Raw genomic sequence first — 12,979 nt, forward strand, 5'->3', positions numbered from 1 at the left:
TACTAAGAAGAGGTATTAAAAATCAAGGAACATGCACATAATTGAGAAATTCTGACAATATGCTTAAGGCTATATCGAATGTTGGAAACAGAAGGGCTATAATGATGAGTCACAGGTAGCAAATATATTTGATAAACATTTCGTAAATATGGTGGAAAGTATAAGGAAAAACAGTTCAAGACAAAAATGGCAGGAGTGTGTTGAAACAGCAACTCTTATAAAATTCAGTCATATGAATGTATCACCAGCTTCTCCTTCTGAAATTAAGAAAATTATATATTCTCTCAAGAATAAAAGCTCATCTGGATTTGATGGTGTTTCCAATATAGTAATAAAGATTTGTTCCCACATAGTAAGACCCGCCTTGTCTGAAATATGTACTGCATCTCCAACTTAAGCCATTTTTCGAGGAAGAGTGAAATACACCACTGTCAAACCTTTCTTTAAGAAAGGTGATACGAGAGATGTAAATAACTACTGACATGTTTCACTACTGACTTCATTTTCTGAAATATCTGAGAAGGTGATGTATTGTAGAATAGTATCTCACCTTAGCAACAGTAACATCATCAGCAAATGACAATTTTGCTTTCTGAGGCCATTTACATGTTCACTCATCAAATTTTAAAAGCCTTAAATAATGAAATAGCGTCAGTTGGTACTTTCTGTGACCTATCTGAGGCATTTGAATGTTTAAATTACAACATTCTGCTAGATAAACTGACATTTTATGAGAGTGATGGTATAGTCAACCAATGAATAATGACATATCTAACCAAAAGACTGCAGAAACCAATGTAGTCTGAGGACATTATTCTGACTGGGGAGAAATCACATATGAGATTCCCCAAGGCTCAATCGTAGGTCCACCATTGTTTTTCATATATGCAAATGATCTTCTGTCTAACATACAAGAAGCTGAATTAATTCTTTTTTCAGGTGACACTAGTATTGTAATCAATCTAAGACTACACACAGTAACAGAAGAAATGGCAAACAAGGCTCTTAAAAGTGTCATTGACTGGTTTTCTGCAAATGGACTCACCCTCAATTTTTAAAAGAGAGAACATATTCAGTTCTGCGCATCTAGGGGTACTACACCAATTATAAGTGTAACACACAGTAAGAAATAATAAATGGGTTGAAACTTCAAAATTCTTAGGTGTCCATACTAATGAGAATTTAAATTGGAAAAAACACATTTTGGAACTTCTGAAAAACTTACTTTAGCCACATCTCCACTTACAATCATTTAAAATCTTGGGAGACACAAATCTGTAAGTTGATATCTTTTGCATAGTTTTCTTTCAGTAATGTCATTTGAAATTTATGTGGTGCTCTCCCACATTAATCTTGTACATGTCTGTTTAAGGATTCCCTGCCACTAGGAACATTCAGAAGGAGTGTAGCACAGGACCTGAGAGAACGTCCATTGTACTCCATTGGTGAATTCTTTTAATAGTGACCAAAGTGAATGGACAAACAAATATTGTTTCTATTAAGTATAAATGTCTTAATTTTGTGAATAGTTTTTTAAATGTATATATGTAATTGATCTTGATGCAGTCTGTCCAGTCATGGCTGGTAAATGACACAGATCTAGTAATTTCGGCATAATGAGTATTGGTTCACAGTAGACTTATTCCCTCATGAAGTTTGTAGTAAATAATCCAGTGCAGTTCAGGAGGAACAATGATGTACGTAATTACAATACCAGAAGGAAAAATTACATTCATTACTCCACATTAAGCTTGTCTTTAGCACTGAAAGGCATGTACAGTGCTGCAACAAAAATTTTGGATCACTTACCCAGTGATATAAAATGTCTGACAGACACCAAAGTAAAATTTGAAAACAAACTGAAAAAGTTTCTCCTTGACTACTCCTTTTATTCCGCAGAAGAATCTCCATTGGTGTAATGTGTAAAAGGTGGTTAGTAGGAACTACTAACTCACATATGCATTTTTAATAATAATAATAATATTAATAATATAATTTTATTATTAGTATAATTAATATTAAAAAACTCGTATTAATGATCAGCATGTAGCCATATTTATAAATTAAGTTCTGATGTGAACATAAAATGACTCATTCCACATCATTACGATTTATCATGCAAATCATCCATGGAACATGAAACTAACTATGTAATTAGGCTCCAGTAAAGCATACCTTAAGCATCATTGGCTATTGATTCCAGTGTTATCTAATAAAATTGTAAGCACCATTTATTTCAGCAGTTTTAGTGAATTTAATCTTTTACATCAAATGATTTGTTCAGTTACTTCAAATATGTCATTGTGGATATTAGAAAAGAGCATCAGTAATTATTTGTTGACCTGGAGACATATTCAGTTTTTATTGTCTCCTCTAAAGTTGGGATAATGGTGCTTACACTACTTTGCCTTATATGCATTGATATGTGTAGTATGACACTCACATTTTTGAAAAGTTATTATACGTAATCAGAGTGATTACTTCCAGGTATTAAGTTTATTAGCTTAACTGTATATTGCAGTTGGTGACAATGCTACAGTTATTACTATGTTAGTAAAATATTTAATATTGTTGTATCATTCTTGCTGAGGGTTATACTGATGTGCATAGAAAAGGCGTTTAAAATATATCAGGGAAGTCCAGTCACACAGTAGTGATGAGAGACAGCTATTTCGCATACATAGTTTATTTGTAGCAACTGTTTCATGACAATAACTCTTTGCTATATACAACTGAGACACAAATAGTGTATTTATGTGAATATTTAAAGGTGAAACTATCTGTAACCTGCAATGCTGTACTAGGTAATCAACATACACAGTTATCTGAACCTACAGTTAAATACGGTTCCTGAACAACAATACAACTTGGTATTTTCACAGGTACAAATCATTGCCAAAGGTAAATAATGCAGTAAGCAGTGAATGACTTATAGAATGGGCTTTGCCCTCTACTTTGTCAACTTAAACATTTTTGATCTTCATGTGACATAATTTCACTAGCCATCTTCATTGGTGCTAATTGCAGTTTCCTGTGAGAACAGAAGCTGAAGAGATGGGCACTTTCTGAAACAATGTAGATGTTTAATAGTATACAGCTTGCAGGAAAATAAAATTTTATGGTTGATGTAAATCTTGTAACCCTGTTTATATGTTTCTTCTCTTTTTTGTAGGAAAAGCCTTCTGTTCGTAGAAACAAACCATTTGTGCAACCCATGGAATGATGATAAACCTGTTAGAATAAGCAGAGATGGGCAGGTTTGTAAACTGTTTTCAAATTTTTTGTGTTAACATGTTGCATTTCAACCTTCTTAAGATTTCTGTTTGTTTCAGGAAATTGAACCCCATGTTGGGAAGAAGCTGTGCAGATTATTTCCAATAGATGAAGGAATTGACCTAACAGCAATCCTACATAAGTCAAAGATTCCAAGAAGAAGGCACAGAAGTAGCCATTCCAGGCACCGGTATATAGAACAAGAAGAAAGAGAATTCGATACCTATGGGCACAGCCACTCTTTTGCGAGGTATGAAGTACTTTGTAGTTGTTGTATGGGTCTGAATCAAACTGGGCTCTATTTCCTCTTGGACAGTTAATAAGTGAATCGAAAATTTCTTTAGTCTAAATTTAGTGTGTGAGATTCCACATTCAAAGGTCTACTTAGTCGCTTCTCACAACTTGATGTAGTACAAATTTAGCATTTGAGATTCCACATTCAGTGGTCTGCTTAGTCCCTTCTCACTACTTGATTTAATTGTGATCCAGATGAAATGTGACATATTATTATTTCTCCCTCTCTGCATATACTGTGGCCACAAAGAAGTAAGAAGATGACTACATCGTGTATCAGTTGTATTACTTGTTTGAAGCAGGAAAGATCCAGTTTGTTTACTAATTTTATTCAGCAGAAGGGTACTCTAGATGTAGAAATGAGGTGCAGGGGTGCTAGATGAGTGTGCACAGCAACACTGGTGTCATAAGCCCTGAGTGAGTGTCCGTTAGTAAAATCTGAAATAAGCCTGCTTAGGTAAACTGTCTGTAGCTTCTAATCTGGAATAATGGGACTGCAGAGCTAAAATTTGCCTTACATGAGAGAGCAATATGGTGCCATCCCATTGAGGGAATAAAAGAAGAAAGTAGGAGCAACCGAGTGAGGTGGCACAGTGGTTAGCACACTGGACCTGCATTCAGGAGGATCACAGTTCAAACCTATATCCGGCAATCCTGGTTTGTTTTCCATGATTTCCCTAGATCACTTTAGGAAACTGCCAGGATGGTTCCTTTGAAAGGGCACAGCTGATTTCCTTCCCCATTGTACCCTAATCTGCACTTCTGATCTGTCCTTAAATTTTTTGGACCACACTTTAAATGTGGTTGACAACCGCATTGAATTTAATATTTTTCGGAAAAACACGTTTTCCGACAATATTATACCTGCAGACTCAGCCCATCCGTACGCCCATAAGATGCCCTTTTTTCATTCTAATATTCATCGAGTTACAGCTATCCCTCTTGCACCAGATGCAGTAGAAACTGAACTGATCACACTTGAGAATATTGCTATAAATAATGGCTATAGACCTCAGTTGGTAAGACAGATGTATAACAAGAAAATAAATAAAAATAATATTATGTCTTCCACCCTAGGGGATGCGTTAGATGACAAACAGGTGGCAGTGATATCTATCCCTTACATAGGCAATATAAGTTACAAATTGGAGCGTTTACTCAGAGCCCATGATTTCAGAGTCACATATTCTACTAATAATAGTTTACATAGGAATTTAATTCACTCCTTGCAGATTAAGAGCGATAAACTTTCCCAATCAAGAGTATATAAAATTACATGACTACCTATGACAACAGGAGGAACTCTTAAAAACTATACCTAAAGCCAGTGCTTAGCCTGGGGAGGGAGGGGGGGTGGGGTGGGGGGCTGAGGGTACGTAATCTAAAGACGTCGTGGTAATAAAGATATAGGGATAAAACGTGAGGTGTTCAACGGGCTAAAATCACCTTCATTGTAAAAGGAAAATGAGGATAAAAAGAAAGAAGATGAACAGCTTGACCAACCGCACTCGCCAATCAGTGTGCGCATGTGATAATCACCAGATCATCAGATTTGCAAGTATGAAGAACAAAGTATAGGTGCAAAACCTTCAAAAAAAATTTTATTTCTTAGTAGTAGTTGGTCATTGAGGATATTGTCTTTAACATGTTGCAGATGCTTAAAGACCTGCATTTCTTCCAAAACATCCAGTTTTAAGCACTTAACCTCGGCATGAAGTAACTTGATATTAACTGGAGGGCTCGGCGCATGAGCCATTTGCACAAGGTGTTCCACATAAGCAGAGCCCTTAGTACCGTCACCGCTTCTAGTAGGAATATGCTCTTTATACCTGAGACCCAGAGCTCGCCCCGTTTGTCCGATGTAAAATTTTGGACAATCCCCACATGTAATTTTATATACTCTTGATTGGGAAAGTTTATCGCTCTTAATCTGCAAGGAGTGAATTAAATTCCTATGTAAACTATTATTAGTAGAATATGTGACTCTGAAATCATGGGCTCTGAGTAAACGCTCCAATTTGTAACTTATATTGCCTATGTAAGGGATAGATATCACTGCCACCTGTTTGTCATCTAACGCATCCCCTAGGGTGGAAGACATAATATTATTTTTATTTATTTTCTTGTTATACATCTGTCTTACCAACTGAGGCCTATAGCCATTATTTATAGCAATATAAGTTTCTTTACTAGCATAAGCAACCGTGTGCGGTTATTTTTAGGTTTCATCTCCTATGTAGCTCGTTTCTTGTTCTATCCATTTCATTTTTTGATATACGTTGATCCACGCTTGGGAATACATGGGTTATTTAGCCCCGACCCATGTATAAACTTTCTCGTATTCGTATGCACATGCGCATTCAAGTAACTTCCCTTGTCTTGCGCATGTGCATAGATAGCGGATCAGGCTTGTAAGCAAGCGACCATTTGTAGCTGCAGTTTATGGCGAGTCATGGCCCATCGATCATAGGCTGGTGTGAGGTGGAGCATACACCATTAAGTTAAGTAGTGGTTTTGACTTTGTACATATGTACTGTTTGCGTTTTCCCTTTCTTTTTCGTTTATAAATGTATAGCTATGGTGTTCTTTTAATCATTGACAAAGGTCTTCTGAGGCACTTGTTGGTTTTATTGTTGTACTGAAGAAGGTGTAGTTATCTACGCCGAAACCTGGGTCAACACTTAACACTAGGCGCTTTTTTCGCAATCAAGGCGGGTTTTTAGTTTTTTAATATATTAACCAACTTTTGATGACGTGCTGCGATGTTAAAGGTACTATAAACATATGTTTGCCTTCCCTTAATCTATCCTCTAAATAAGTTGTGGAGTCAGTATCACTTTGTGTGTTGCTACATTTCTCCAAAATCCAACTAATCTTTTCTTCAAAATCCAACTGATCTTCCCCAAGGTTGGCTTCTATCAGTTTTTTCATTCTTCTGTAAAGAGTTCGTGTTAGTATTTTGCAGTCATGAGTTATTAAACTGATAGTTCAGTAATTTTCACACTTGTTAGAACCTGTTGTCTTTGAGTTTGCAATTATTGCATTCTTCTAGAAATCTCATGGTATTTCACCTGTCTCATACATCTTGCACACCAGGTGGCTTTGTTTGAACTTAAGTCTTTCAGTGGTCTGTCAAATTCTCCTCACTCATCCCTTTATATCTCCAAAGGCCTCTTTAATTTCCCTGTAGGCAGTATCTAACTTTCCTCTAGTGAAATGTTCTTCTAAGTCCTTATATTAGTCCCCTAGTCATTCCTGCATATCCATTTAACACTTCCTGTTAACCTCATTTTTTAGACATTTGTATTCCCTTTCACCTACTTAATTTTCTGCATTCTTAAATTTTCTCCTTTCATCAATAAAAATTCAATATCTCCTGTGTTACCCAAGGATTTCTACTTGACCTGGTCTTTATACCTATTTGATCCTCTGCTGCCTTTACTATTTCATCTCTTAAAGCTACCCATTCATCTTCTAGTTTTCCTTTCCCCTGTTCCAGTCATCCGTTGCCTAGTACTCCCTCTGAAACTTTCAACAACTGTAGTTCTGTCAATTTATGTAGGTCCCATCTTCTTAATTTCCTACCTTTTTCATTTTTTTCAGCTATAATCTATAGTTCATAACCAATAAAGTGTGGTCATAGTCTACATCTCCCCCTGGAAATGTCTCACAATTTAAAATCTGTTTCTGAAATCTCTCATCTTACCATTATGTAATCAGTCTGAAACATTCTGGTGTCTCAAGATCTCTTCCAGGTATATAACCTTCTGTCATGATTCTTAAACCAAGTGTTTGTGATGATTAAATTATGTTCTGTGTAAAATTCTATCAGGTGGCTTCATCTTTCATTCCTTTCCCCCAGTCCATCTTTCCATATTCACCTACTATTTTTGCTTCTCTTTCTTTTCCTACTATTGAATTACAGCGCCCCCCCCCCCCCCCCTGCCCCCAATTACAATTAAATTTTTGTCTCCTTAACTATCTGAAAAATTCCTTTTATTTCATGATACATTTCTTCACTCTCTTCATCATCTGCAAAGGTAGTTGGCATATAAACTTGCATTACTGTCATTGGTGTTGGTTTTGTGTCTGTCTGCACTTGCAATTATTCTTCAATCCCTGAAAGCACTCAACATGTTGATAAAACCATTGAAGAATCAAAATTCAACAGGTGACAGTCTTAGAGTCACATTGAGACCAATTATGCCATCCACTGTGCTGTTCGTAGTAGCTTACCACCATTCCTATTTTGTTATTCATTATTAAACCTACTCCTGCATTACACGTAATTGATTTTGTATTTATAACCCTGTATTCACCTGACCAGTAGTCCTGTTCCTCTTGCCACCAAACTTCACTAATTCCCACTATATCTAACTTCAACGTATCCATTTCCCTTTTTAAATTTTCTAACTTACTTGCATGATTAAGGGACATAATACTCCACGTTTTGATCCGTAGAGTACCAGTTTTGTTTCTCCTGATGACAACATCCTTCTCAGTAGTCCCCTCCTGGAGATCTGAATGGAGGACTATTCTACCTGCGAAATATTTTACCCAAGAGCAACCCATCATTATTTAACCATACAGTAGAGCTGCACGGGCTCGGGAAAAATTATGACTGTAGTTTCTCCGTACTTTCAGCCATTTGCAGCACCAGCACAGCAAGGTAATTTTGGCTAATGTTACAAGGCCAGATCAGTGTGTGCGTGTGTGTGTGTGTGTGTGTGTGAAGTGCTTCTGTTTGTGGGGGGGACTAGTACAGGCAGAATGCATCAGTGTTGAATAGAGGCTAGGTATCATACAGAGCAGTGTAACCATGATTGACAAAATCTGGCTTTCAGTCAGTCCATGATTACTGTGTGTTATTATTTTTCCATCTTTGCCATAACTAGTCATGTTCTGCACTTGATGATGTCAGTACAGTGCACAAAATGATATCTACACTCCTGGAAATGGAAAAAAGAACACATTGACACCGGTGTGTCAGACCCACCATACTTGCTCCGGACGCTGCGAGAGGGCTGTACAAGCAATGATCACACGCACGGCACAGCGGACACACCAGGAACCGCGGTGTTGGCCGTCGAATGGCACTAGCTGCGCAGCATTTGTGCACCGCCGCCGTCAGTGTCAGCCAGTTTGCCGTGGCATACGGAGCTCCATCGCAGTCTTTAACACTGGTAGCATGCCGCGACAGCGTGGACGTGAACCGTATGTGCAGTTGACGGACTTTGAGCGAGGGCGTATAGTGGGCATGCGGGAGGCCGGGTGGACGTACCGCCGAATTGCTCAACACGTGGGGCGTGAGGTCTCCACAGTACATCGATGTTGTCGCCAGTGGTCGGCGGAAGGTGCACGTGCCCGTCGACGTGGGACCGGACCACAGCGACGCACGGATGCACGCCAAGACCGTAGGATCCTACGCAGTGCCGTAGGGGACCGCACCGCCACTTCCCAGCAAATTAGGGACACTGTTGCTCCTGGGGTATCGGCGAGGACCATTCGCAACCGTCTCCATGAAGCTGGGCTACGGTCCCGCACACCGTTAGGCCATCTTCCGCTCACGCCCCAACATCGTGCAGCCCGCCTCCAGTGGTGTCGCGACAGGCGTGAATGGAGGGACAAATGGAGACGTGTCGTCTTCAGCGATGAGAGTCGCTTCTGCCTTGGTGCCAATGATGGTCGTATGCGTGTTTGGCGCCGTGCAGGTGAGCGCCACAATCAGGACTGCATACGACCGAGGCACACAGGGCCAACACCCGGCATCATGGTGTGGGGAGCGATCTCCTACACTGGCCGTACACCACTGGTGATCGTCGAGGGGACACTGAATAGTGCACGGTACATCCAAACCGTCATCGAACCCATCGTTCTACCATTCCTAGACCGGCAAGGGAACTTGCTGTTCCAACAGGACAATGCACGTCCGCATGTATCCCGTGCCACCCAACGTGCTCTAGAAGGTGTAAGTCAACTACCCTGGCCAGCAAGATCTCCGGATTTGTCCCCCATTGAGCATGTTTGGGACTGGATGAAGCGTCGTCTCACGCGGTCTGCACGTCCAGCACGAACGCTGGTCCAACTGAGGCGCCAGGTGGAAATGGCATGGCAAGCCGTTCCACAGGACTACATCCAGCATCTCTACGATCATCTCCATGGGAGAATAGCAGCCTGCATTGCTGCGAAAGGTGGATATACACTGTACTAGTGCCGACATTGTGCATGCTCTGTTGCCTGTGTCTATGTGCCTGTGGTTCTGTCAGTGTGATCATGTGATGTATCTGACCCCAGGAATGTGTCAATAAAGTTTCCCCTTCCTGGGACAATGAATTCACGGTGTTCTTATTTCAATTTCCAGGAGTGTATTTGTCCTGATAAGCAGTGTGGAATGTTCATCAGACTTAACCCAAAGGACAGTTTAGCTTACATGGGCACCAACTAATTTCTGATGAGAGTGAACAGGGGTTATATTCAAGTTTAATTGTGATCCAAGTTTGTGATGATTAGTCAAGCTTCAAAAAGGTATTGCATGAGATGGCGAAGTAACAGTTCGCAATTATACTTCAAGCTCAGAAAACACTCAACATGTTGATAAAACTGTTGAATGGTCGGACTTCAAAAGTCTTAGGGTTACATTGAGATCAATTGTGCCATTCACTAAACTTCAGGTTTTGAATTTGGTATTTCTGATTTCTGGTGTAGGAAGTGGAGAAAATCATTCTTGCCTACAATGTTTGACAATGTCCCCAGATTAACCAACAGTGCTGAAATATTCAACAGAGTACAAAGTTCTTACCAAAGTTTTTATCACATAAGACTGATTCAGTGAAAAACTAGGTAGGGATTAGCATTTCATGTGCTGTATGATAGATAGGTGAAACGTCTATCAAGATTGCATGTGGGCTGAGTATGCATGCAAACACATATGTCTGTGGGCGTGGGTGGGGGCATGGGCATGGGTGGGTTTGTGGGTGTGCAGGCATGTGCACGTAGTATGCCTCTCTGGAATGGTGGGTGATGGGATGGCATGGTTCTCAATAAGATGTAAATGAGTGCGTATGCAAGGTACTTTCTGGGTGGGATTCACTACAAACAATTTGAAGTAAATGACATGTGAAAAATCTGTCCAATTCTTGAAAAATTTCCCTGGTAGATTTGAGCATCAGTATTTTTATAGTCAGATGTTATTTGTGAAAGATTACGTAAATTGTAAGTATTTTGGGGGAAAAGCACAATGTAACTGAAATAGCTGAAAACTGAGTTGATGTGTGTGTCGTTGTGCAAGGGGCACTTAGTCATGCTGAAATAGAAACTGAGTTTCTATACAGAATTTTGAGGGTAAAATGTTGTGTAATTCATCCTCCCTTTTGAGTGCTTCAGTTACAGTTGCAAAAGTGAATATCTTGTTTTTTCATGAGATTGTGATCATCTATGACACACTAATCACTGATTTAGTGTCTGGTGAGACAAATATGTGCCATATCCCCTCATATTCTCAGTACCTCTTCACCGACATATCAACCAGCCACAAGGATACACTACCATTAACATACAGCACCATCACAGGCTGCAGCTACTGTAACAAATAATGTTGCAAATGTTACAATGTACTTGTTCAAGACAGCATTATCTACATTGGTTGCAATTAAACCAAAATTTTCTCATGGTTAAACTTTTCGTATGAACTAAGAGCAATCTTTTGTGTGGCCCACCACGTTTTGACAAACTCTGTTCTGAGAAACTGATGTTTCAATTTTGTTAAGTTTGAATATTTTTGTAATAAAATAATTGTATTTAAAATGGTTCTGCATTGTTTTATCTTGCTATAAGAATGGAATTTGGAATAGAACACTTGTAATATTGTTTTTATTTTTTTCTCTTAACTGTAAAACTGTTGGTACACAATTCCAGTTTCATGGAATAGTGCAAAATGTATGGCAAATATCTAAAAACAAAATTTTAAAAATTCCAATATAAAAGGTTTTATTTTGAAATACCAGTAAATCCATTATCTCCAATTCTGAGAACACTTTTATTCCAATTATGAGTAAAATTGGAAAGGAAATATGAAGAGTTTGGCTGCAATTTTGGAGCCATTCCCCTGCATGTGCGCCACACAGAAATATAATATTGCACTGTCATCAATTTAAACTGAAATTCTATTTGCATGTCTGTCAGATAGCATGCTGTAGACTGTAGAGTAAATACTGATTCAGAACTGTGAGCCACATAACCACACTTGCAAACATATTAAGTTCAGAAAGTTTTGAATCAGAATATATTAAGAAACAAAAATGCAAAGGAGAGATAGCAACTTTCAATCAAATAAAAATGAGGTGTTGGGGGGGGGGGGGGGGGGGGGGGCGGTTAAACAGTTCTAGAAATGCCCTATGTGACTGAGGTCAAGAGGTTGAGTTGGCCACTTCATTTGCTGAATTGATTGCTGTTAGAGATATCTGTGTACAGGACAAGGCCATTGTAATGGAAAAATGTCATCTTATTTTGTGAAATCACCACCTACTGTAACAACTAAAATACTTGTATGAGCATGAAGGTTGTTCATAGAAGTCTACCAGTCTTCATGGTCATTATCAATTTGAGTAAAATCTCTGATTATTTTCTTCTTCTCCATCATGAGCTCGATGTTTAGTTCCACTGTTGGGATTTTCCTTGCAATTTATCACACAGATGTATATTGCCAAATGGCAGAGCACATATGCTTGCAATAAATGTTTTCACACTACGTTCCTGGAGCAAGATCAAACGATACCTGTTCACTGAAACACTAATGTGAACAATCCTCTAGAAGATAAGAATTGAGCACTGCATGATTCTTAGTTCAGTGACTGGTGTGAAACGGCATCCAAATAGCAATTAGTTTTAGCAGCCTTTTTGTAGATATATTCCTGGAGTCATGTAAGCTCTTCAACATGAGGGTTAATGCCTCTGAATTTTTTGTGTAAAAACTCTTTAAGCTTTTTAAATAAAATGAATGTTATAAACCTTCTACCCCTTTATTCCTCATGTCTACATATTTGCAGACCTCTGCCACTAGAGGGCCCTGAGTTTTAGCATGTAAAATGGTTTTCTGTAACTTCACTACATTATTGCCTGAGAAACAGTGTGCTACAATCAAGTTTTGAATTTGAAGAGTTTGTCCACACCTCAAGCACCATCTTCTTCAGCATGACAATGCCAGACCACACATGAGCACTGCAACATCTGCAACAATCAGACACCATAGGTTCACTGTCATCCCTCATCCTCCACCCATCATGACTTGGCCCCATACAATTTTCATATGTTTCCAAAACTTAAAGAACACCTTTGAGAACTTCACTTTGATAGTTGTGAAGTGGTGCAAACAGAGGTGAGGTTTTGGCTCTGTCAACAAAGTCACACTCAAATA

At 38.9% G+C, this 12,979-nt stretch overlaps 1 protein-coding gene across 1 annotated transcript in view; it reads left to right on the top strand.

Annotated features, from left to right (window-relative positions):
• The window catches only part of LOC124721691, an 888,717-nt gene that overhangs the window by 754,887 nt on the left and 120,851 nt on the right, over window positions 1-12,979 (top strand). Inside the window, exons 34-35 of the mRNA XM_047246771.1 lie at window positions 3,173-3,257; window positions 3,333-3,523. Coding sequence (XP_047102727.1) covers window positions 3,173-3,257; window positions 3,333-3,523 — 276 coding nt within the window. The remainder of the gene's footprint in view (window positions 1-3,172; window positions 3,258-3,332; window positions 3,524-12,979) is intronic.

This window comes from Schistocerca piceifrons, chromosome X, assembly GCF_021461385.2.
Source record: "Schistocerca piceifrons isolate TAMUIC-IGC-003096 chromosome X, iqSchPice1.1, whole genome shotgun sequence".
Classification (NCBI taxonomy): Eukaryota; Metazoa; Arthropoda; class Insecta; order Orthoptera; family Acrididae; genus Schistocerca; species Schistocerca piceifrons.